Genomic DNA, 24,189 nt, shown 5'->3' with positions numbered 1-24,189 from the left:
AGTTGGAGAGAGCCTTGTAAGTGGTGGTGAGGAGTTTGATAAGGATTCTGTAGGGGAAGGGGAGCCAGTGTAAGGCAAGGCAAAGAGGGGAGGCAGAGGAGGAGCGGCGTGAGAGGAAGATGAGTCTTGTGGCCGCATTGAGTATAGAGCGGAGGGGGGAGAGACGGGAGTGCGGCAAGCCAGTGAGGAGGAGGTTACAATAATCAAGGCGGGAGATGATGAGTGCGTGGATGATAGTTTTGGTGGCATCCTGAGAGAGAAAAGGACTGATGCGGGCGATGTTGCGTAGTTGGAAGCGACAGGCTTGGGCAAGGGAATGAATGTGGGGGGCAAAAGAGAGAGAGGAGTCGAGGGTGACACCCAGGCAGCGAAGTTGGGTGACAGAGGAGATGGTGGTGTTGTTGACGACAATAGAGAGGTCATCGTGGGATGGGAGTCTGGGCGGAGGAAAGACAATGAGTTCAGTTTTAGAGATATTGATTTTGAGAACGCGCTCGGACATCCAGGAAGAGATGGCGGAGAGGCAGTCGGATACCCGATCGAGGAGGGTGGAGGAAAGATCAGAAGAGGAGATATAGAGTTGAATGTCGTCAGCATAAATGTGATACTGAAGACCGAAGGAGGAGATGAGAGCACCAAGGGAGAAAGTGTAGAGCGAAAAGAGTAGAGGGCCAAGAACAGAGCCCTGCGGGACTCCTACGGTGAGAGGGTAGGGGGAGGAGGAAGAACCAGACGTGGATACAGAGAAGGAGCGATTAGCGAGGTATGAGGCGAACCAGGCATGGACAGAACCAGAGAGGCCGAGAGAGAGAAGAGTTTGCAACAGGAGGGGGTGGTCCACTGTGTCAAAGGCTGCAGAGAGGTCAAGGAGGATGAGTACGGAGAAGTGACCCTTGGATTTGGCTGATAGGAGATCATTAGTAACCTTGGCCAGGGCAGTTTCGGTAGAATGGAGGGGGCGGTAGCCAGATTGCAGAGGGTCAAGGAGGGAATTGTCCGCGAGGTGCCTGGTAAGGCGGCTGCAGACAATCCGCTCAAGTAATTTGGAGGCATAGGGGAGAAGAGAGATAGGGCGATAATTAGGAAGAGAGGTGGGGTCAAGATTGGGTTTTTTGAGGATAGGAGAGATAAGAGTGTGTTTAAAAGAGGTGGGTACTACACCAGAGGAGAGTGATAGGTTGAAAAGGTGTGCTAGGTAAGAGCAGGCCGTTGGAGAGAGAGAGCGAAGGAGGTGGGAGGGGATGGGATCGAGAGGGCAGGTAGAGGGTGGAGAGGAAAGAATAAGGGAGTAAACTTCTTCACCGGTTGTAGGGCTGAAGGAGCACCAGAGTTGGTTGATGGGGGGAGGTGAAGCGATGAGGGTGGCGGGAGAAGGGGAGGAGGAGATGTTCAGTCTGATGGCCTCAATTTTGGAAGAGAAGAAAGTGGCGAAATCAGAAGCGGAGAGGGAAGGTGGGACAGAGGAGGAGGGGGGAGAGGAGGGAGCTGAACGTGGCATGTTGACATTTTATAGTGATAACTATGCCTCTTTAGGGTCCATTTTATTTAGATTTTTATTTTCATTTGTATTTTAATAAAATGTGTATGTTTTTAGAATTACTATTTACACTAGCTAAGTTTTAGTGAATTTTTTGCTAATTGTGCAGGGTATGTGTATAGGTGGATATATGTATAATGAATAGGCCTTAGGACCCATTTTCATGGAACTGCACCCCTTCTCTATGTACAAATCTGTCCCTCCTCTTTGGCATTTTCTGAGGTGTAGCGTTAGTTTTCTATTGCCCTTACTGTGTGTAGACAGCTGGGGTATATAAACTTATGATAATGGCCTTCTGTGAGCTCTCACATTGTTATTGTGCTGTGTTAACATTGTGTACAGTATTTCTACCTCTTACCTAACTGCTATCACCAAAAACATAATGCATTGATTTCCACCACGTTGTATAACACAATATCAGCTACACTACACACAAACATTTCAGTCTGGTCAGTCAGATACAAAGTCTATTCATTATTATATACAAATCTATAACACATAGGAATGTTTCATAGAATATAGTATATAATATTTACCTGAAAACCATATGGAAAGATTGTCAGACCAGCAGGGATGTCATTGTGGAATTGGAAGCAGTATAACAACCTGTGTTAAATTGAACCACTTTAAAGATGGCAGACAATCTTTGAAGACCTTTGTAAGTGGAAGCATTTGGAGAAGTATAGCAACGATACATGGATTTAAGCAGACTATAAAAATCCATGAAAGAAAAACAGATCAGTTGCCAATATTTTTCTCGGTTGGTATCAAATGAAATTCATCTGGCACCAGCAGGAATTGTTATAGTGCTAATGGAAGTTATTTTCAGTTATCACATCAGGCCATAAGTATACAAAGGTGGTAATTTCTCTTGTAATCCACAGATCGGTCTGTTTGTATAGGATATGCTTTATCTTAAACTTTTAGCTTAACAAATAAATAAACAAGAGGATGACAACCTAGATCATTCTGACATAGTTAACTCGTGACCTTCAAATCTGCCATGACCTTTCCTTCAGAATTATCTGCCACAATGTTGTGTTTAATCCCATGTTAATATTGGTATTACTTTAAAATGGATTTAACAGTTACCATTACCTTTCTAATAACATTGACACACATGGAGAGGATTTTGTGTGAGTTATTTCTGCTGGAATACAACCATTTGAAAGTTACATTTAAATTCAGGGCTTACTTTTCAAGTAGTCTCCAAAGTTCTGTTTCTTTCTTCGCACTGACAGTTCCTTATACTGTATATTCCAGATTGTATTGGATCCCAATAGCATTCAAGGGTTTTGGTCAGGATTAGGGTTGGTGCTAGACTTGTTGAAGACTAAATTAAACCCAACTAATAACCCTAAAAAGTATTTTAACATGCAATGCAGTCACAGTCAGGAGTGTGGCAACCTGTCTCTGTACATGCCTAGTTGTAGGGTATATACATTGTGGGTGGTGGCCTAAGGTGTGTGCACACAGCAAGGGCATCCAAAAGCAATTAATATAGTTCCAGCAACAGAAGGAAACCGAGCACTTAACAAATACATGACAAAACCCTGAACATTGCTGCGTAAGATAAAAATACACTCCAGGATAAGAAGGGAGGGAGGCTTGTCTGGTAATGGTGGGAGATATGTGTTGAGCTGACAATATCTATTAAGAAGGGGTAGTTTCTCCCTTAAACTTTGAAGATTTGCATGCAGTAGATTTATCAATAATATCCAGTTAATTTAAAGGACAAATAAAAGGTACATATATGTTGCCTTATAGAAAAGAAAACATTCATAAATATATATGTAAAGTTTCCAAATCCTTGACATAATTTTTTGAGTGCAAGTTATTGTTCTTTGTTATCAGCTGTTTTCCACAACAAGTGGTCAAAATATATTGCAGAATATGGCCCTACAACTATCTTAATACCTAATTATTGTTCATCAGTAATATATTGTATGTTGGTAAGACATGATGGAAAATTTGGTGACGATGATCGATATCATTCTGAGTGTGTGTTCATCTTCTGACTGCACTAATGGCTTCATTGTAAACAAACACTCAGCATAATCGCCAAATACTTAAAAGAGGTGGGCTGCAGTGTCCTTAGATAGGATTATTGAAAACAAGTCTCCTCAGTGTGGGAAATCTCTCCAAAACTTGTCACAAATATTTTCCTTTATAACAAAAAACTACTGAAACTTTTGCAAATGTATATGTTAATATTTGTAGCTTTATTAAGACCAACTTGTACTTTAGGTTTAGTTTTCCTATAATAAATAAATGATCTCCAATATATGGAGTAGATAAATGCATATTCATATGTGCCTCCATAATAAACAAAAGTTCAATTCCCTTTATTGTCTAGGGACTTTCAATTTAATCTAGCAGTCCTTGTCAGAAGCACTTTTGATGGTTATAAAACATTTGCACGTTAAGTCTGTGGCACATTTCATTCTTTGTTGGTTTATGTCAAGTCACCAGGGAGGGACACATTCTTAAATAGAGCTCATTTTTTATTTAAACACAATAAAATACCAAGCAGCATACATATAATTTTCTGTATTGTTATCGTAAAACCAAATCCTTCAAACGGGAAAACAAGAAAAGAGTAAAAGGCATTGTTAGTAATTGAATTATTTATTGATAACCCACGCAGAGCTTCTTTAAGAAATACAATATTTAGACATATTTACTTACATGTATACCAGACTACATTCATTTCCACTCACAACAAATGACACATTTTCTTTGTGATGGCCAAGTACTCTGTAATCCTGACAAAATACTGCCTGAGATACAAATCTGTTATAATAACATAATGTTTCATAATACAACAGAGAAAATTCTGTTTCACATGTGTAAAAAGATAAAACAGTGGGGGTCATTTCTAACATGTGGCACAGGCCATGCACAGTGCAAATAGTTGGACCAATCTTTTACGGCACCACACCGACATTTGTATACACCGATATCGCAGATGTGTGAGTGGGATAATCATTAGACGAGGGAGTTAACTGAGCAAACTTTAAGGTATCTCTAATAGTTACCAATATCTCAAATTAATTTCCAAGGACAAGCATGACTTTGGCAGTGCTGTTGAGGTGGTTCTTGGTGCATTACAATTCCTATCATGGTTATTATATCATATAAACACTTCTCTTGAATAAATATTAGTGAATATATTTGCATTGTGGACAATTTTTTTTTTCAGAATTAGATGTATTAGACCCATACAGTTGCTTTTGCTAAAATGAGTCCCTATCTAATGAGTACTCTTGCTTAGATAAACTCACGGAAGTATTTATGACAGTAACTGAATAAGCAGCAGTTGAAGAGCTTTCTTTCTTCAGGACGAGTGCAGATTTGCCTACATTCCCACCACGACTGCCACTTAGTCTTCCAACACCAGTTTTGAAATTCCTGCTGATGTCAGTAGATGATATAGTGGTGGGGGTGTGGAAGCCAGTAGACCCTATTCTAGTCTATTACATCTAATTCAGATATCAAAATCAACAAAGTTGGACATGTCCAAATAATAAAGCATAGACAATATCAATATGTAGTTGCATTCAATATGGACAATTAGAGGAATTGCACCATATAAGTCAGTATTGAAAACACAGGAACATTTTTAGCCACACACATTTTTTGGGACTGACCCTAGAAATGATGGACATTTGGCAGTTATGCTCATGTGTGAGGAACTGCATGAATTTAACTGGTTATGTTGTCCATCCATGGCTAAACATTTACATTGGTGATCACTGAACAAGGGTTATGTTAATAGTTTAATACACTTCTTACACTAGGTGCCCTTTCATCTTTCTTTTTGTTGTATAATTTAACTTTGTTAAGCTAGGTACACACTACACGGTTTTCGTCCAATAATCGGCTCAATCAGCCGACATACGACCATTCGTTCAAAAGTCGGGTCAGTGTGTGTAGTGACACGATGGTCGAAAGTCTGCCCAAATGGACGATTGTCGCCTCATATGATTGGTCGTACCGTTAAATATCTTCGTTCCAATCTCGTTTCCGTTGTGTAGTGTGTATAAACTTCTGACCGATCCACAACAGTGAGTACAAAATTATAATCATTGCTCACGACAACATGGCTGTAAAAAGTCGCTAAAGGGACGTCCGCTCTTCCCTTTATCGTCCTAAACAAGGCTAGTGTGTATGCAGTCCATGGACCGAGCGATCGGACCATCGATCGCATGTAAAATCGTTCGGCATAAAAAGTTGGTGGAAAATTCTGTAGTGTGTACCCAGCTTTAGTCTCATAATATGCATGTGAATGCCAACCAGGCAGTCTAACATTGGTTCTAAGGAGATAAGTGGGGTGTAAAACAAATTCAGGGGCTGCATTCAGTATAGTGTCCAGGACCAGCCAAATGTGTGCAGTCAGACTTAATATAAAAAACAAACATGTATTTTTTAGCACCATGCCTACTTGTTGTTAATGACCCCCAATGTGTATACCAAAGACTAGGTAAATATCCTGTTATTTGTAATTGCAAACATGACCAACACAACAGAGAAAGTAATTGGCAAGCAAAGTACTGCTGAGCCCAAAGGCAAAACACAGTGAAGGCATAATCAAAACACTGCATTTACATTACTGTCTGCTGCACAAACATAACATTCTGATAATCATTGAAATGACAACAGCATTGTGAAATCAAATACAGAAACAAAACAGAACATAAACAAATAAAACAGACAAAAGTGAGACAGAAGCATTGCATTTAATTTACTCATCACAGTTGTTCAGGTTCTTTACAGATTTATTTCTTTTTATCAATAAAAGAGAACACAAACATCTCAGAGACAATTTTAAATTATATTTACAGTGTTTTAAAGCTCATAGAATTTTTCTCTGCTATCTACATAATGAAAAATAAAGACAAATATTTATAAGTTGTATATAAAAAGTACTTCTTTCTACGGAACTCCTCATGTTAAATATTTGGTAAAAAGGATTTAAGTTAAGATCTGCTGTTACACTAACCACCACTGATATTTTCTGTTTATGTGCAAAATATATTATTGGCAACTGTTTATATAATTGTATATTGTTATAAATAATTATTATACTGTGCAACATTTTATAGAATATTTTTTAGCAGTCATTAAAGAATGTTATTGAAAATATTAAAAAGGTGGGTAATACGCCACTCCCCCTATATACCCAGCGACTGGTGACACCATACAGTGAGTTGCTAGGAATCCTTTCCCCTCTCGCTGCTAGTCCTGTACCATTACCCCTCCCTCTGCCTAAACCCCACCCACTCTATTTATAAACTCTCATTAAACCTAAATATTTGGTCACAATATCACATATCTTGGTTCACTGCTGATGCTGTCTGTTATGCCTGTTCATGTTGGACCTTGTTATACTCTACCTGACATTTGATGTTTTCTGTGTTATTGTTAAATTGCACTGTTACATGTACTTGTAACCCTCTTGACCATTCAAAATAGAGAACTATAAAAAAAAAAAAAATGTTGTCTAAAAATCACCAAAATCATTAAATGGAAGAAGATAAAAACATGTGATATTCAGTACTGGTATATATATATTTATTTTATGATTTTACTACATTTGATATTCTTCTTGAACATTTCATAAGCTTCCTGGATGCCTGTTATGAAGCACAAAATGACTACTCTGCAATGCAAATGAAGCGATAAACCCATCAATTTGTGCAAACAGCTGGAGCACATAGGTTTGTAGAGGAGCAACAGTTTACACAGACAGAGGGGAAAGGTTGGAAGGACTAAAGTAGTGTAGTCAAAGAGCAACACATTAATATACTGTAACTTCCTTCATTATGTCAACCATAATGTATCACAGAGAGTACATAACAGAGCAACATACAGTATGGTTTCTCTAATGAATATTAGACAGAGACATTGTTTTGTTCCTGACTAGTCCCACTGTTTTTCGTCACTCCTTAGCAAGAAATATATACATTAGGTATATAGCACATTGGTAGTGTATTTAAATCAGCACCATTAGATTCCATAGAGCAGCTATCCTTTGCATAGGCTCTGATGGAACAACTGGGATTCCTCTTCCATAGGTATTCTTATAAAGGATGCTGATCTCCAATGACAAGCAAAGAATGTTCTACTCTGCTGCTGAAAGCAACTGGGGCCTGGACCATGCCAATGGCATCTAGCCTTCTTCCTTTCCTTTTTTTCATCTTTGCTTACTTAAATTTTGTTCTGCTCTAGTCCCCTATTTTAAAATCCTCACTTTATCCTCACTTTTGCAAGCCAGCTCACATGTCTGGTCCCCGTGTACTGTAGCCCAGCCATGCTCTGGTTTGTTTTTATGAAAAAACTAATTTTTGTGCTATTTATTATTATATCACATTTGCGCCAAGTCTTTACCTCCATATCCAGATACATAGAATAGAAAGGAGGATTCAAAAGCCTTTGTCAGCTTTGTTTTGCTTTATACTTAAATTGCTCCTTTGTACCGCTATTTTGAATTTTGCCATTTCTTCTAATTTAATTCTTCTTATTTCATTATTTTGTTTTTCATTATCTTCTTCTAACTTTCTTTTCCAAGTGTCAAGTTTGGTTGACATCACATCCTCCCTTGTGTTAATCAAATGGCCTGTTGATTGATTTATTGCTCTTTAGACTTGTTCCTCAATTAAGGAGGAAAATTCCAATGATGTAGAGATACTGTTTACACTGTTATACATTCTGTCAGAGCTACATAAAACTGGTCTTAAAATGTTGTGCTACAATAACTTTAATGTCAGCACGTGCCAGCCACCTCTGTGAATGCCTCTCCTCCTGCCCACTGATTGGCTTACTATGTGGCACAGAATGTTTCATGTCTTTCTACCACAGATAGCATTTAGTCTTGCTAGCTATGATCAATTAGTAATTAAACAGTTACAGTCGTAATACCTATACTGCTGTGTATATATTTTCAATACCTAGATCCAGAACGTTTTCTGTGTTTTCCTGTAATTTGTACATAAACAAGGCTCATGCTAGTTGTAATTCCATTCTTATCATCTTTTATATGTAAAGTGCTGACACATTACGCAGAGCTGTATATTGAGAAGATCATGACATAAACAAATTAAATATAATGAGGTGAAACAGAAGGTAAAGATGCCCCTGCCCAAATGAGCTTATAATCTAAGAGGTTGGAGAACACTTGATACATAACAGTGGAATAACAGTTATAGCTGCTGGTAGGGATAGTGTGACTGACCAGTGTAAGGCAGCAACATTACAAGCAATCACTGGTGACTGGCAATTCTGTGCAGCTACCAGTGGTGCGTCACTCATAGAGTGAGGAGAGAGCGCAGAATGCAAAGACACAAAACATGAACTAGTCACTGTAGAAATCAAAAAACAGTCAGCTGATGTCAACTACAATTGTCCTTCACTATTTATTTTAACTGTGTGTCCTTCTTCTTCTGGGTCTAGAAAAGGCTTTTGCTTTTGTGAGGCACAGGTACTATTGTAGCTGTCTGCCAGTATGGAGTAGGCTGTGTCTTGTTTTCTTTACTATCATTCTTGCTGCTGGAAACACAGCCAGGACGGTTGTGCCCCATGATGTTCGGCGACAATTGTTGTCACAAAGGAGGCACTGGAGGTCACCAAAGAGGGAATATAGATGGCAACAGCAACGACAGTAGAGCTGACTGGGTCCAGCAGCTGAACTGATATGGGATTCTGCAGATCTTCTAAACAACCTTATCCTTAGTGTAATGACACTCCTTGGCACTAACATGTAATTTCCCACTGTCTTCACAAATTATTGTTTTAAATTGTTGTGAAGTTCATTATGTGGAGGTAGGGCACAAAGGTGATGTAAAGTACAGCCATCACTACATCACTAACTGCTGTCTGCATTTCCATGAGCCAGCTTCCAAATTTGTGCCGTATAAACTCTTTTTTAGAAATGAATACATTATATATTTTGATTTCTTGCCGTTTTCTATAAATTAAAAAATGGCAAATTTATATTACGGAATAATGATTTAGTCATATTCATATATTTTTCTTGTCCTCTCAATATATTGTAAAATCATATATAATATGCACCATTTTAATGCACATTAATTGAGAAAACACTGGCAAACAATAATATGCAAATTATACCCATGCATTGTGATTTTCAAGCTATATTGGGCTGTAGATTAAAGTAAATTGTTTTATCAAGCAATTGATTTCAGAATATTGAACAGATTTCCTGTTAAATGTATGCTTATGTTTAGATATCCAGCACTTCACTTTAAATATAAGAATATATAATTCTAGAACCAATGTACTAGCCTGAAGACCTGGAGAAGTTTGAAGGTGCCCAGACTGTGTTACTGATGATCAATACAACTTATTGGATGGTTTGTCCAAACACTTGTGCCAACAGGTTCAGTGTAGACTGTGATGTCAAACTGCTCCAGGCTTTTATACTTGCAGAGGGGGGTTTATGCATGAAGAAGCAACCAACTCCAGTGTCAGCATGGGTGAGTAACTCCCAAATCACAGGGATGGCCACTAGATCTCCAAAGTCCTACTAGTTTAGGAGGTTGGGAATTTATTTCTAATTGTTTCTATTTACATGTAATTCTATTTTTTAGTCGGGTCTACCAACATGTAAAATCTATTTATTAAAAATTACATATGTCTTATGATCAAATGCTAGTCTAGTAATAACTCACGTGTTGGGGATTAGATGTGATGCCCTCTCTTCCCTTCCATTAACTGGCCATGGGGTTTTGATATGCCAGTAAGTAATTGTTCAATTGTTGTCTTTTTATATACAGAGATCTGTAGCATTGACATCTTTCTGCTTACAGCATAATATAATAATCATGTTCCTTTCTTTATTAGAACGCAAAAAATATAAGTCATTATTTTTCAAATATATTTATGGTGTTTAGTGAGCCAGTTAGGATGCCCCATGCAGGAAGCTTTAACCACTCGTAAAGTCTAAATAAATAAAATAAAAAATAACATAAATGTATCTTACTTATTTCACCATAAATAAAGGCATTTCTTTTAATAAATGTACTACATTATTCTAAAAAAATAATAATAATAAAAAATAATATAATTTCACAGTATTTATTTGACTGTTGTTTCAACTTGATGTTTCCCCCCCCCCAAGTAAACATACTGAAAGTGTAAAATACATTTTATCTAAATTCATTACAGAAGTGCACCTTTAACTATCATATGTAGTGTATGACACTCACACCTGTAACACAACATGACATATCGTAACACCGCATGTTACAATTATGTTAAATATAAAGTCATTTACATTTAATAGTCAATGTTAGCAAAATTCGGCCACTGTACATTCTTGTATGTATTAGACATATAGCATCAAAAAAAGAACAAATTGTAATAGTAAGAGCTGAAATATAAAGTCTGTAAACATTGTTCTTAATTTGAGGATTCTTTTTGCCTATTGATTATGTCCCAGTGGCCATATATTGTTCTCAGTCACATCCAGTTTTATATTTGCCAATGCGAATGCATACCCTGCAACATAATAGAGAGATATTCTGGTGTCCTACTGGAAATGCATGGCGGTGCATTAAAGAGATGTGGTATACCCAATTGTAAAGCGCTACGGAATCTGCTAGTGCTATATAAATAAATGCTGCTAATGATACGTGGATATGGGGTGGTGGAATCAGAACTTGTTCCAGCTTTTGGGAATCTTGGAAGTTATGCGAATGACTGACCAGCTATACATATCGTAACGCATATTTTAAACTTGGATAATAAAACAGTTACTGGACATTTTTTGTTTCCTACTCACATGTTGAAGGAGCATGTTTGCAACAAAGTAATCATTATTAAATATTGGTTTCCTATATAAAAGGCTTTCTGTGCTGTTAGACTGTAGTTTGAATTTTGCTTTGCATTGTCTTTACATATCGAGGAGGTCATCTCCACTTTCATCACTCTCCACAGTAAGTTGTCTGGTCCACCATTTTTTGACTTCTGACCCACAAGAGGTAGCATCAGACATGGCATTCATCTTGCACACTACAGACTTCATAGTAGAGCGCCCTCCACATCGCAGATTGACAGAGGATACAGAGTGAATTAAAGGTTTTGGGGCTGTAAAAAAAAAACAAAAAAAACCCACAGAACATCCTTAAGTTACAAAACATTTTTTGTAAAATACATTTTTTATCATTTTATGTTTAATTTAAGGGTTTACTATTAGATGACTGGCGGTCTTCAAATAAGAAAATAGTTTATTAATAGATATTATTTAATGCTTCACAATGAACCCATGCTCTCGCTTGATAGAAATGAATTATGTGGAGTGTTAGACTAACTCACTAATATTATATTATATTATATTACTTTATCTGTGACAGTTTAATAAAGAAAACACCTGTGCATGCTGAGTGCCAGTGCATCCTATTCACCTACCTGCTGGTAGATGCCACTGGCCAAACCTTCTCGAGCGTTTTCCAGCTTCAATAGAATCTTGATGATAGCTTCCTCGATCAGAAAGCGATGGGCTTAGAAGTTGTTGTTGGCTACTTGTCTGCGGGACAAATAAAAGGATACTACTTTATTAGGTTTCTGCGCTAATATAACAGTTATTATGTAAATTAACAATGTTCAATATAGTAAAAGTAAAATGATCAATATTGCTGAATTTCTAGGAAATAACTAGGATGCATTCCTACACTGTCAATACTGCTTTGCAAAATTCTTAGCACACAAAGACCAGAAAACTAACTAGTTCCCACCAATGCCAATATTTGATGTAAAGGACCACAGAGCAGTAATCATGCTGTGTGCCCAAGCAATCAACATAACTAATATGGCAGTTATAAACTATATCCTGTCGTTGATAAACACTATTTCTGTTTATTCAACATTGCTACATTAATACTGAATTTAACTTTGGGCTGTATTTATTATGGAGCGGCAAAATCATAGATTTTGTAAATCTAATATTGTCGCAATTTATCATTAAATTTTCGTTGTTATAGCGGAGTGATATTTGGCTCCCTGGCGATACTGGCTGACAGCTGTAAGAGGACTCTTACCTCTACGCTAGCCATTCTGGATTAGCTAGGTCACACATGCATAGTAGAACTGGAAGCCTGGACTTGGGTTTACAGTCGCACTTTCGTCAAAAATTGTTAAAAAAAATAACAAAAAAAATTCCCTGGACCTTCAATGGGAAAAATGCTTTATTTAAATACATTAAACATTGTTTCATTCATTACCGCCTGAAAACTCCATCCTGAGATGGCAATGTCAGTAAGGGGACAAGTACCGCTGCGGTCCATTGTAAATATACATCACCATGCTTTATGGGGAAGCTGTCGCCAAGAGAAACCCAGCAGTAACCACCTTACTGAGTGGAAAACATCCGAAATGGGTTATCAGAAATAAGCCATTAAAGGGAAAAGAAATGTATCAAAACTATGTTCCAAATATATGTAACCTAAACAGATAGCAGGTCATATATTGGTTCAGGGTGTCTTTCATATAAATGGTGCTGTATGCAAATTACCTGTATCTGCCCTAAAATTGCATTTTCACACTTGCATAAAATAAACCTATGACCAGATTGTCAAATAATATACAGTATATACTCTAACAATAATAGTTTAAAAACATATGCAACACAAAAAACAGATGATAATTATAGCTTTTTTCCTCCCTCCAAAATTAAAACGAAATAACTGTATTTCAATCTGCTAGTTAAGTTAAAGCTATGAATGTGAAAAGGAGACTGCTAATTAAATATTAAAATATCTTTTGTCAGTATAAAGTTAAGCAACATGCATGACTGTGTGTGTGATCTTTCACGCTCTTTTCCAGTTAAAATATGAAATAAATACCAATATTTAAATTGTTCAGTGTTTTACTGTGCTAAATATAACCATTCAAGGGATGCTATTCAATAGCACTGCATACATTCAACTATAACATTCATTAGAAAATAAAACTCTGCTGCTGATAAATAAAATGTATAATTACTAAATATTACTATGTTAATATGTAACGCAAAAAAGAATAACATATACTCAGAAGCCACTCTGAGCTGGGTTGCTCTGTATATACCTAAAACAAACTACACTTCATCCAACCGTGTTAAATTTATTGGGTTATGTCCCTTTAATACTACATGATAGGCAACATTTTCAGTAAGATCGCCATTGCTCCCACTAAACAGACACAACATAAATTGATATCCGTTTTATGTTATTCTCTTTGTGCACCATGCATAACCTAACATAGGCAAGCTTTGTGATTGGTTTAGAAGTTGTCTATGTCCTGAATTACCTCTGGTTGTGCATTATCTTGGTTATTGAGGTTCATGTCTTCACTCGGCTGTGTAGTCTCAATACTAGGAGGGTTCAAAAACCTGCTGAGTTCTTGTTGTTGGCTTTCTCGAAGACTGTGTATAATGCTGCAGGATTGCTGTTGTTTCTGAAGGAAGTTGAAGTAACACAAACAATACATTTTTCATATGCACAACACCTACATTTAAAATAAAAGCATTCAACACATTTCTAATCGCTTTCCTATCTGGTTTTGGTTACTGCACGGGGGATTCAATGTAACGTAAATTGATTTCATATGCGTTACATACTGGAGTGGCTTAAATTTACCCTAAAACTAAATACACTCCTGCATTGTGTATAGAACATGTTACAATGAACAGCATAAAAATTGTAAAGACACCAGGTAGTACAGGCACTGGTACAACATCATATAATTTTTTCCAATGCCTTCATCCTGAAAAGACGACTTACTTTTAAGGCAAGCTACACACTGAAGGTTTTTCAGCCAAATATTGGGCCAATCACCCGATTAACGAACGCTAGGACACATATCGCGTTAGTGTATATACTTACACAATGAATGACAGTCGTTCCAAAGTGGCAATTGTCATTTGATTTGGTTGGTCGTACTGTTTAATAATCTCATTCCAATCTTCTTTTGGTCATGTAGTGTGTGTGCACTCACCATCACAATCTCTGTAGAGTTTACAGAGTCATGATCAGCCAATGCCAGCAATAAACATGTCCTGATGACTAAATGTAGAGAGTGCTGTAGATGGAATAATTTGTTTGTCCATTCATTCTGAGACTGAATATTTTGTTTGAGTCACAGAAGCTAACAAAATTTGTTATGACATGTGGATAGCTCTAACAAGGTGGTTAATCAGTGTGACAGGAATGAGTGAATGCATATTGTGCGGTCATTCTCTAAACGACTAGAGGACCAGAGGACCAGATGAAAAGCACAGATCTGAAGGTAAATCGTGTGTAGTGTGTACGAATGAATCGCCCGACCGGTTGGACCTTCAGTCGTAGGTACAATCATTCTAGATAACAGATTGGTCAGAAATTTCTCCAGTGTGTACCGAGCCTAAGTAAACATCACATTGTTTTAAAATAGGGATGAAATATACAACTGAGAACTTTACCTTGCTAAAAGTTCTGCTTGCACGGGGAAGCCTATTTAACAAATATTGCGGCATTTTAAGCGTTTTTCTAATGGTTTTCATTTTTTTTATATTTGTAATTGTTACAATATATTTATTTATTATTATTTTATTTATTTTTAGATATTTATTTGTATTAGTGGAAGTGAAAGCCCAAATCTAGCTTTCAGTTCCACTGCACAAGCCTGCTAGCCAAGTCTAGAATGTGCAGATGCTTAGAGACTGGTCTGATGAAGCGCTAAATGAACCCTTACTGTAACAGGGCTGTATTGCCAGGGTACCTGAGCCATATTTTCTTGATGAATTGCAGCGTTAAATGATTTTTTTTACTGCTGAAATAAAAGATCATTATTACCTATTTTTGATAAATAGGGCTCTGAGGATTGGACTAGTATTTTGGTAGGGTCAGAATTTGGACTTATTTTTGTGTTCTAAGTGTATGATTAAGACTGTGTTTGAGGTTAGTATTCTCTTTTTACCATGAGATGTTAAGATTATTTTGGGCAGGGATGTGGTGTCTTATATTCTTCCTATGACCCCAGGAGGGTCAGATAAAAGTTTTGGAAATCTGACTCAGTTACTAAAAAATCTAATAGAAGGCTCTCTGTCCTATGGTGACGGGAACCACACAAATTCTGTATTCGTTAAAAGATAACTTACCTTTGGTACAATCTGTGGTGTCCACCAGAAGCACCAATCATCCAGTGTTACAACTCTATCTTATCTTAGTGAACTCCACCCAAAACTACATTTTTACAGTTTTGGTTGAATTCTTCTTTAAATTGTACCTGTCTTCATCTTTTATTAAATAAAAACAATTCACCATTCTAGCTTTGCATCCATTTGGCAAGAAAAAAAGACTTGAACATGTTTTGTATGACTACAAAAGTAATCCCATGTGCATAGTCCATGCGCCTGACAAAGAGCTGGCGGACTAGTCCTGCAAGAACAGCTGTATTCATGGGTCAGTAAAGTGGAATTCTTCCTATACCATTATTTTATTATTATTATTGTTTATTTGTACAGTGTCAGCATATTACGCAGCTCTTTACAGAGAATATTGAATCATTCACATCAGTCACTGCCCATTGGAGCTTACAGTCTATATTCCCTATCACACACACACTTTGGGGTCCATTTTGGTAGAGGCCAATGAACCTACCTGAATGTTATTGGACTGAGGGAGGAAACGGGTGCACCCGGAGGAAATCCACGCAAACATAGGGAATACTTAGAGACGCCGCACAGATAGGGCCTCATGCAAAGTCTGACCTATGTCTGTTTCATTGGAGTAAAATGCATGCGCACAATAAATGTATACACATACATCTGTTTGTGGGTTTAGTTGCATCTTTATCTTGCAAATCTTTATATCTCCACTACCCTATATATCTCCAACTTCCTCTCCGTCCACACTCCCTCCCGTTCCCTGCGATCGACCAATGACCATCGCCTCACCTCAAGTCTGATCACCTCTTCCCACTCCAGAATTCAAGATTTCTCCTGGGCTGCCCCCCTCCACTGGAATGACCTCCCACCTTCTATCCGACTGTCCCTTAATCTGTGCACCTTCAAATAGGCACTTAAAACTCATCTGTACCTCAAAGTCTACCAGCCATCCACTCTCCACACTTAACCTCCTTTCTTCCTCTGTCCCCTTACTAGCTCCACTTGCATTTGATCCTCTCCACTGACTCCCTATTCTGCCTGCTGTCTGTTTGCCCTCCCTTTAGGATGTAAGCTCCTACAAGCAGTGCTCTCTTTCCTCCTGTCTCTATACCTTTTCTTCTGCTCTATTTCTCTGTACTAGCTTTGCTTGGAGCTTTTGGAGTTTTGGTATTACTCGTTTATTGTTCTGTGCTGTTTCACCCTGTATGGTCTACTGTTTGTACTCTGTATGGTGCTGCAGAAATCTTTGGGCAACTTATAAATAAAGGATAATAATAATATTAACTGGGGAGGTGGAGAGGGGGAAGCAAGGGCTGGGCAAACATATGACAAGTAGATTAAGCGTGTGTTTGCACAAGTGTGATGGAGGTAGACCTCTATAAAAATGCATTTGCACCTGTCAGGAGGCATATCTGTTGCGGGTATTGGAGGGCTGGTGCAAAGAGACGGAATGATGACGACAATGGGGAGCATTAAGTAACCACTTCCGATTGGATGTTTGCGGCTTTACCTCTCCAGTTTGTGTGGCTGCTATATTATATGAAGCTGTGGACATCTTCTTCCATTTTTTAATTGATATTTCCATTTGGACTGCATCAGGAAAGAATATTTAAGGGGAAAATGACAGCTGTTTGTAATTAATTTCACTTAATTTAATTGATTTTAATTTGTATTTAATTATATTTTATACGGTAAATATGACTTATGTACTTATTAATAGCAATGTCCAGACACTGTTTTCACATGTGCATATGACACTCATTACATTATTATATTGTGTAAAAAGGGTAATGCGATTTTAATTGCACATTTACCACTAACACTATCAAGGTACATATCCTGTGCATACACTAGGGTTGTAGAGTTGGATGCATTGTGCACGTAAATCTGCTTTTTCATGTGTGCATCTTTTCCTGCTAAAAGTTCGGGCGCAAATGCATCCAACTCTACATGATCCCATAGTGCCTTGGTCAGAATTGGGAAACAGCAATGCTAACCACTGTGCTCCCCCATAATAAGATCTAAGACTGTGTTCATCCCTAATTTTTGCCTCACTACTGCCTACGCTGCTCATGGAGGCAGAGGGTAAAGCTGAATTTAAGACAAAACTTGGTTTAATAAAGCAAAAGAAAGATGGACTAGTTGTAAAAAATAAATGTAAATGCCTGCATAATAAAAATATGATTTAAATCCCATACACATTACATTACAATACCTCAGACTATGCAGTACTTACTGCTCGGATACGTTTGAGACATTTCTTCAGCCACATGCGTATAGTTTGTTTAGCCACTTCTTCCTCTATTGTGTACTCCAGCTGTTCCCGGGCAAGCAACTCCTCCAGCTGAAGGCTCTTCCTGATGTCCACAGATCTGTATGACAGCATGCTGCAGGAAACAGACCATGGGAAAACTGCAAGGTCACTTGACCAGTTAGCATACAGGATTAGTAACAGTCTCTTTCGTAGTTTTCCTATCTGTCCCAGTTTACCTTGAACAGTTCCAATTTACACCACATTAGTATCAGATGAACAATCTGGATTAAAAAACTGATTAGGAATAGGTTCTAATAACTGTTTTGCACAGCAAGAGAATTGGACTGTTGTTATGTGCTAAGAAAATTTATTGAAATTATGTGTCTTTTTAACAAAGGGAGAAAAACCTTTAAGACTTCTCCCTATTGTTGATAGCCTTTACCAGTGGCCCCTGAGCAGCATAAGGAAGCCCATTTACCATCTCCGGCTGAACTCCTAACGCTATTGCCATTATAGGATGGTGGTAGCAGGGTGGACGCATAAATAAAGCCTTTCTTTTGAATTGGAACGCTCAGATTGTATTACTTTTTTTTATTATTATTAAATATTTTTAAAACATGTCATTACATTTTTTTACTATTTTCCTTATTTATTTCATTAATCTGGAACTTGAAACCCAGGTCCGGGCTTCCAGTTCCAGTGCACTAGCAGGAACAGGCATGCTGGCTCACACACGCGCAGATAGACGAAAGACTGGCTGATGAAGCGGTAAGAGTCCACTTACTGCTGCCAGCCAGTAACGCTCACTTACTTTCAAAATGTAAACTGCGGTGAGAGAAGATCGCTGCAGAATGTTTGCGATTACGGATGAACAATATAATGGTATTATAGTAATAGAGTATTGTACTAAGGCAATATCGCTATTTATTATGTATTATAGCAATAAAGTATTGTAGTAAGGCAATATCGCTATTTATTATTACTGCAAAATTACTGGGCTTTTTTTCATGGTCATCATTTGATGTATATATTTATTACACATAATACATGCTACCACAGGTAATTAGATATTTCTAAATCCTTTTTTCTGCTAAATGGATATTCATCGAGATATATCGTTATCACCAGTGGCGGGCTGGCACGGGGGGGCAGCGGCCCCCCGGGCCGCTGGGTCAAACGGCTATTAGGGCCGGGGGGTAGACCGGCCGGCCGCCCCCCCGATGCAAAATACATTATTTCCCCCCGCGGCCACATCTGATGATATCAGATGCGACTGCGTCAGCGCATAGGTGGCCGCATCACATGACAGGGGATGCGGCCGCATCCCCTGTCATGTGATGCGGCCACCTGTGTGCCCCCCGGGCTTCCCTCTCCCAGCCCGCGCCTGGTTATCACCTTTTAGAATATTGTTATTATGATGATATTTTTGTTACCTCCAAAGCCTACCTTTCACAAGATTCATAAATGTGAAAATAAAATATCAGATTTTATAAAAAAACAAACATAAATACAGGTTGTTTTTTTTATCAGCTCCTAAAAGGAGGTAAAGGGGCATCACAAATCCCAGGCAACAGCTCTTCCAACCACCCCCTTCCATTGCAAGATGAATATTCCCAAAACTGGCACTAGCAATGTGAAAATATTATTTTTTAATACATTTAACATATTTTTCTTAAATATTTTTTTTTCCTCCACACAAACACAATGGGGCCAAAGAAAACATGGGGAGCCGGAGGTACACATACAACATTGAGAAAGATACACACACAACATTGAGAAAGAAACAAAGGGGGAGCAGAGATAGGGAGAGATGATAGAGATAGACACACAAGGGAAGGGGTGCAAGAGACACAGATTAGACACACAAACATGGGGGAGAAAGGAGTCGGGTGAAATGTGGAAAAACTGTAGAAAAGCGCCAATGCTTCTACCCTGGGCTGGGTGGAGGTGGGATCAGTGCCATTTAAACTAATTGGCCGCAAGTTGTCTTTTTTATGGTAATAGGCAGAATGTGGTGGGGAGAAAGGGGTCCCCTTCGGGAGGTGGAACCAACGTGCTGTGCCTAGATGCAATAAGCTGCACGGCTCCTGACTTCTTCTGGCAGCCCCAAGACGTCACTGGGGATGGCAGACTCCAAACAAAAACTCTAGCCTCTGCATGGTGGAGGCGGTGATCATAGGGGGCATTCCAGGCATCTGGAAACCCTCCTAATTGCGCGTCAGTCAGGGGTACGCAACTCATCAGGGGAGCAGTGTACAGAAAGTAAAGCTAAGTATACAATGTTAATGTCAACGCTTTTTTAATTTTAGTAAATGTGGTCTACCCCACCTCTATCTAAATACAGATCATATCACTAATATGCTACATTACCATAATACATACACTCGGTGGATACTTAATTAGGTACATCTTTCTAGTACTGGCTAGGGTCCCCCTTTACCCCCCATAAAGTTCTTCATGACATGGATTGCTGCAGATTTGTCAGCCACATATTCTCCAAAAATTTTAACCCTACCATCTGCATGTCTCAGAAAAAAAATTAAGATTCATCAGACCAGGCGACATTTTTCCAATCTTCAACTGTACAGTTTTGGTGATCCTATGCCCAGTGCAGCCTCAGTTACCTGTTCTTAGTTGACAGAAGTTGAACCCGGTGTAGTCAAGGTTCGGTGTGCTGTGCGTTCAGAGATGTTCTTCTGAATACCACTATTGTAAACCACAGTTATTTCAGCTACTGTTGCTTTTCTGTCAATTTTAACCAGTGTGGCCATTCACCTCTGACCTCTCTCATTAACAAGGTGTATTCACCCACAGAACTGCTGCTCACTATTTTTATTGGCGCACCATTCTCTGTAAACTGGCATGAAAATCTCAGGGGAACAGCAGTTTCTGAGATACTCAAACCACCCTGTCTGACCCCAACAATCATTTCATAGTCAAAGTCACTTAGATCACATTTCTTCCTAATTCTGGTCTTTAGTATGAACAATAACTGCTCCTCTTGACCATGTCTGCATGTTTTTAAGTGCTGAATTTCTGTGAAATGATTAGGTGCTTAGATATTTGCAACAAGCAAGTGTGCAGGCCTACCTAATAAAGTGCTTGTATATGGCCACAATACATACATATTCCCATGGACAGCATGAAACATAATGATCGCCAATTTATCAGCAAAACTGAATTTTACCCACACTTCTTATGTTCTTTCCAAAGTAAAAAAATAAATGAATTTCCTGTCATATTAAGCCATATTAAGAAACATTTATGCATAGTTTACCTGAGCACATCATGAAAAGTAACATCACCACCACTATGCAAGCGTTCCATTTCATAGCACATGTGCTTAAATAAAAGCTTGTCTTTGTCCAAGTCTACTTCTAATCGGCCACGTAGCAGCCTCAGGAGGAACTTCACACGAAACGTTGGAATAACACCCTGTAGTAAATAAAGACACAGCACTATATCACTTCAGTCTATGACTGTAAACCTATTTTGGGGATGTAAGATTTATTTTTATCAATTATTTTAATGTTAGGATCAGCTCAACACAACTGTAAGTGGTAGTTGACCTACATACACTTTGTACAATGCCTATAAATTCATAGGGATCTCCATGAAGAAATAGGGAAAGGAAGATAATGGGAGCAAGAGGAGAAATTTAAATGAATTGGCCAATTTATTTACTTTGCAGGCCCCAGATGTTTTCTATCTGTAGTGGCTTTTGAATTTACCCAATGACTTATGATCACATGTGTTTATATTCCTTAAACATGCCGAAGTGATAGTAAAATAAATAAAAATAAATCACAAACCCCATTTTAAGTTCCATAACAATAAAATACATAAAAAAAAAGCACACTGGTAAGTTTTTTTTAGCGGAGCCTGGTCCATGGAGCCCTTCTAAAGTGGACATGGGACAAATCCTGAATACACAAAATCCAGCCTGGATTTTAATTTGACGCCAGTACTGTATGTGACTGCAGTAACAGGTTGGGAACTCCCAGACTAGGTTTATTTATTTTGGTATAATGTTTATCAACAAGCTGTCTTTAGTATAACTAACCTAAGATATCTGTTTATAATAGTATTTTGTATTGTTTGACATGGACAAGAAGGTAATATTTCATTTTTATTGGGCAATATCAAGTGTGGATATAAAATTGTTATTAAAATTCATCACAGGACAAAAGTGCTGCATAAAGATAAGACAGACAGTTATGAAAAAAAGATGTGAATGGTGGGAAAAGAAATACTCAGGACTGGGCTCACAATACAGAAGAACCACTAGACAAAGACAAAACCTAATATTTTTGAAATTGGTATTTGTCTTTCCTCCATGTGGGGGACACTGAGGTATACAGACTACTCTGAACTTTGGGTATTTTTAATTTGGCTCCAAAACTTCAAGCTCCTTCCCATCTATAACTCGTGGCATGTCAGGGCCTTCATTTTTTTTTTTTTTAAATGGGCTTTATCTCTGCATTCTCTATACTGTGTGCCTGTTTTACACATTCACCTTGGGATTGTGCACTGCAGCTGTGATCTTTATGTTCCCTCACTTTCTGTCATGTTTGGTAAGGGGAGTATGTCAAAGGCTAGGACTTAAGAAGGGAGATCATCAGCTTGGGGTTTTGCTCCAGATGACACTCTAAATTTCCTAGTGCACAGTTTGGGGCAGATGCCCTATGCAGAGCATGTAAGGGCAGCGGCCATGCTAGCCTGTGGGGACTCCCATTGAAATGGCCGAGCCAGCTTTGGCTAGACTCTTAGCCCAGTCTATTTCGGCGCTTACTGAATGTCCCAGGGATCCGAGCAGGGATCCCCCTCCTGTGACCCTCTCACAGGAGACTTTATAAGCGACACTTTCTCCCTTGTGTCCTTCAAGCCCCTCCTCTGCAACACTTGAAGAGCCAGCTTAAGCTCAATGCTTGGTGAAGTCGGTACAGCGTCTGGTCAGGGTTTCATCTTCCTTGGAAAGGGTCATGGAACCTTCCATCGACTCCAGCCAGCAGAAGTTTCAGATATTGGCAGGGGGATTTCCTGTGAGGAAAATGAGGTGGCTGAAGATACTGACCCTGAGGTTTCCTTGTCCACGTACAAGGATTACAACGGAAAGCATAGAGTAGAGGATGTAGTGTGAGCTGTCCAGCAGGCACTAAATATTCAGGACAGTGAGGAGAGGATCCTGGCAATTCATTGAAAATTCATTCCCTCAGTTGGAAGACCTTTTATGAGAAGTGTTAACCAAACCTGATTATAGCTTACATTCTTACTCAGGTTGCAATCCTTTTATCCTCTCCATATCAAGGACGGTGAAATGAGAGTCTCTGCTTGGGTAGATGCTTTCACAGCTCGCCTGTCTAAATCCACCACCATTCCAATTTTGAATGCTGCTACCTTAATGGTTTGCACGGATAGGAAGATTGAAGCCACCCAGGAGACTCCGCTCTCCTGGTACTACTCGGCTTTCCTGACTACTCTTTGGCTACTGACTAGGTACTGCATCGTCCTCCTGGTTACAACTTCGGCCTGTCTGACTATCCGCTGTTCACCTATCTCACTGGTGACCGTCTTGGAGAACCGCGGCCTGCAGACCCTCTGCATCCAAGCCCATACCTCCTTGCGGGGGTCCCTAGTGAATACCAAGGGTGCGTTAGATTCCGCGCCCATAAAGTAAAGAAGACGGATAACATTTTGCTCCTCTATTATGCCTACAAGAGAGGTTAGTCAGTGTTCAAGTTCAAGACCATTGCGAAGTGGATTATTGCAGAAATTTCTAAGGCTTATATTGGGGCAGGAAAGCCTGTTCCTGAAAATGTGATGTTAAATTCTACCAGATTGGTAGATGCCTCCTGGGCAACATGGCATGGGGCCTTGGTTGAATAGCTGTATCGAGCAGCCACCTGGTCTTTGGTATACATGTTCACAAAGTTTTACAAATTCAACATCTTTGCATCTAAAGATGACAGCTTTGCACATAAGGTGCTCCACACCACTACTTATATGCGTACCCTCCAATAGCGATAGCTTTGGGATGTTCCTAGTGTTTCCCGTTTCCTCCACATAGATTAAAGAAAAAAATGGGATTTTTATACTTATGTTAAATATTTTTCTGAGTCCATTGTGGTACATTGGACACTGATGCTTTCTTAAAAGAAATTACTGAAGGTTCCTCCTAGCTACAGGGGTAAAGACAGGGAGGACTTTGAACTTTTGTTGTTGAATTTTAAGTGTCCAAGGTCCAGCCTCTATACC

The 24,189-nt window shown here is 38.7% G+C and overlaps 1 protein-coding gene across 3 annotated transcripts in view; it reads right to left on the bottom strand.

Moving 5' to 3' along the window:
• Positions 1 to 8,548: 8,548 nt before the first annotated feature.
• NALCN (sodium leak channel, non-selective) overlaps positions 8,549 to 24,189 on the bottom strand; it is a 431,975-nt gene continuing 416,334 nt past the window's right edge. For all 3 annotated transcript variants that reach the window (XM_075199955.1, XM_075199956.1, XM_075199957.1), the window contains 5 exons: positions 21,212 to 21,369; positions 17,917 to 18,067; positions 13,844 to 13,990; positions 11,966 to 12,083; positions 8,549 to 11,644 (listed from right to left, as the gene is read on the bottom strand). In XM_075199955.1, coding sequence (XP_075056056.1) covers positions 11,451 to 11,644; positions 11,966 to 12,083; positions 13,844 to 13,990; positions 17,917 to 18,067; positions 21,212 to 21,369 — 768 coding nt within the window. In that variant the 3' untranslated portion in view covers positions 8,549 to 11,450. The remainder of the gene's footprint in view (positions 11,645 to 11,965; positions 12,084 to 13,843; positions 13,991 to 17,916; positions 18,068 to 21,211; positions 21,370 to 24,189) is intronic.

This window comes from Mixophyes fleayi, chromosome 2 (assembly GCF_038048845.1).
Source record: "Mixophyes fleayi isolate aMixFle1 chromosome 2, aMixFle1.hap1, whole genome shotgun sequence".
Classification (NCBI taxonomy): domain Eukaryota; kingdom Metazoa; phylum Chordata; class Amphibia; order Anura; family Limnodynastidae; genus Mixophyes; species Mixophyes fleayi.
The sequence above is the reverse complement of the archived record's forward strand: the minus strand, read 5'-3'. Positions and strand labels throughout refer to the sequence as shown.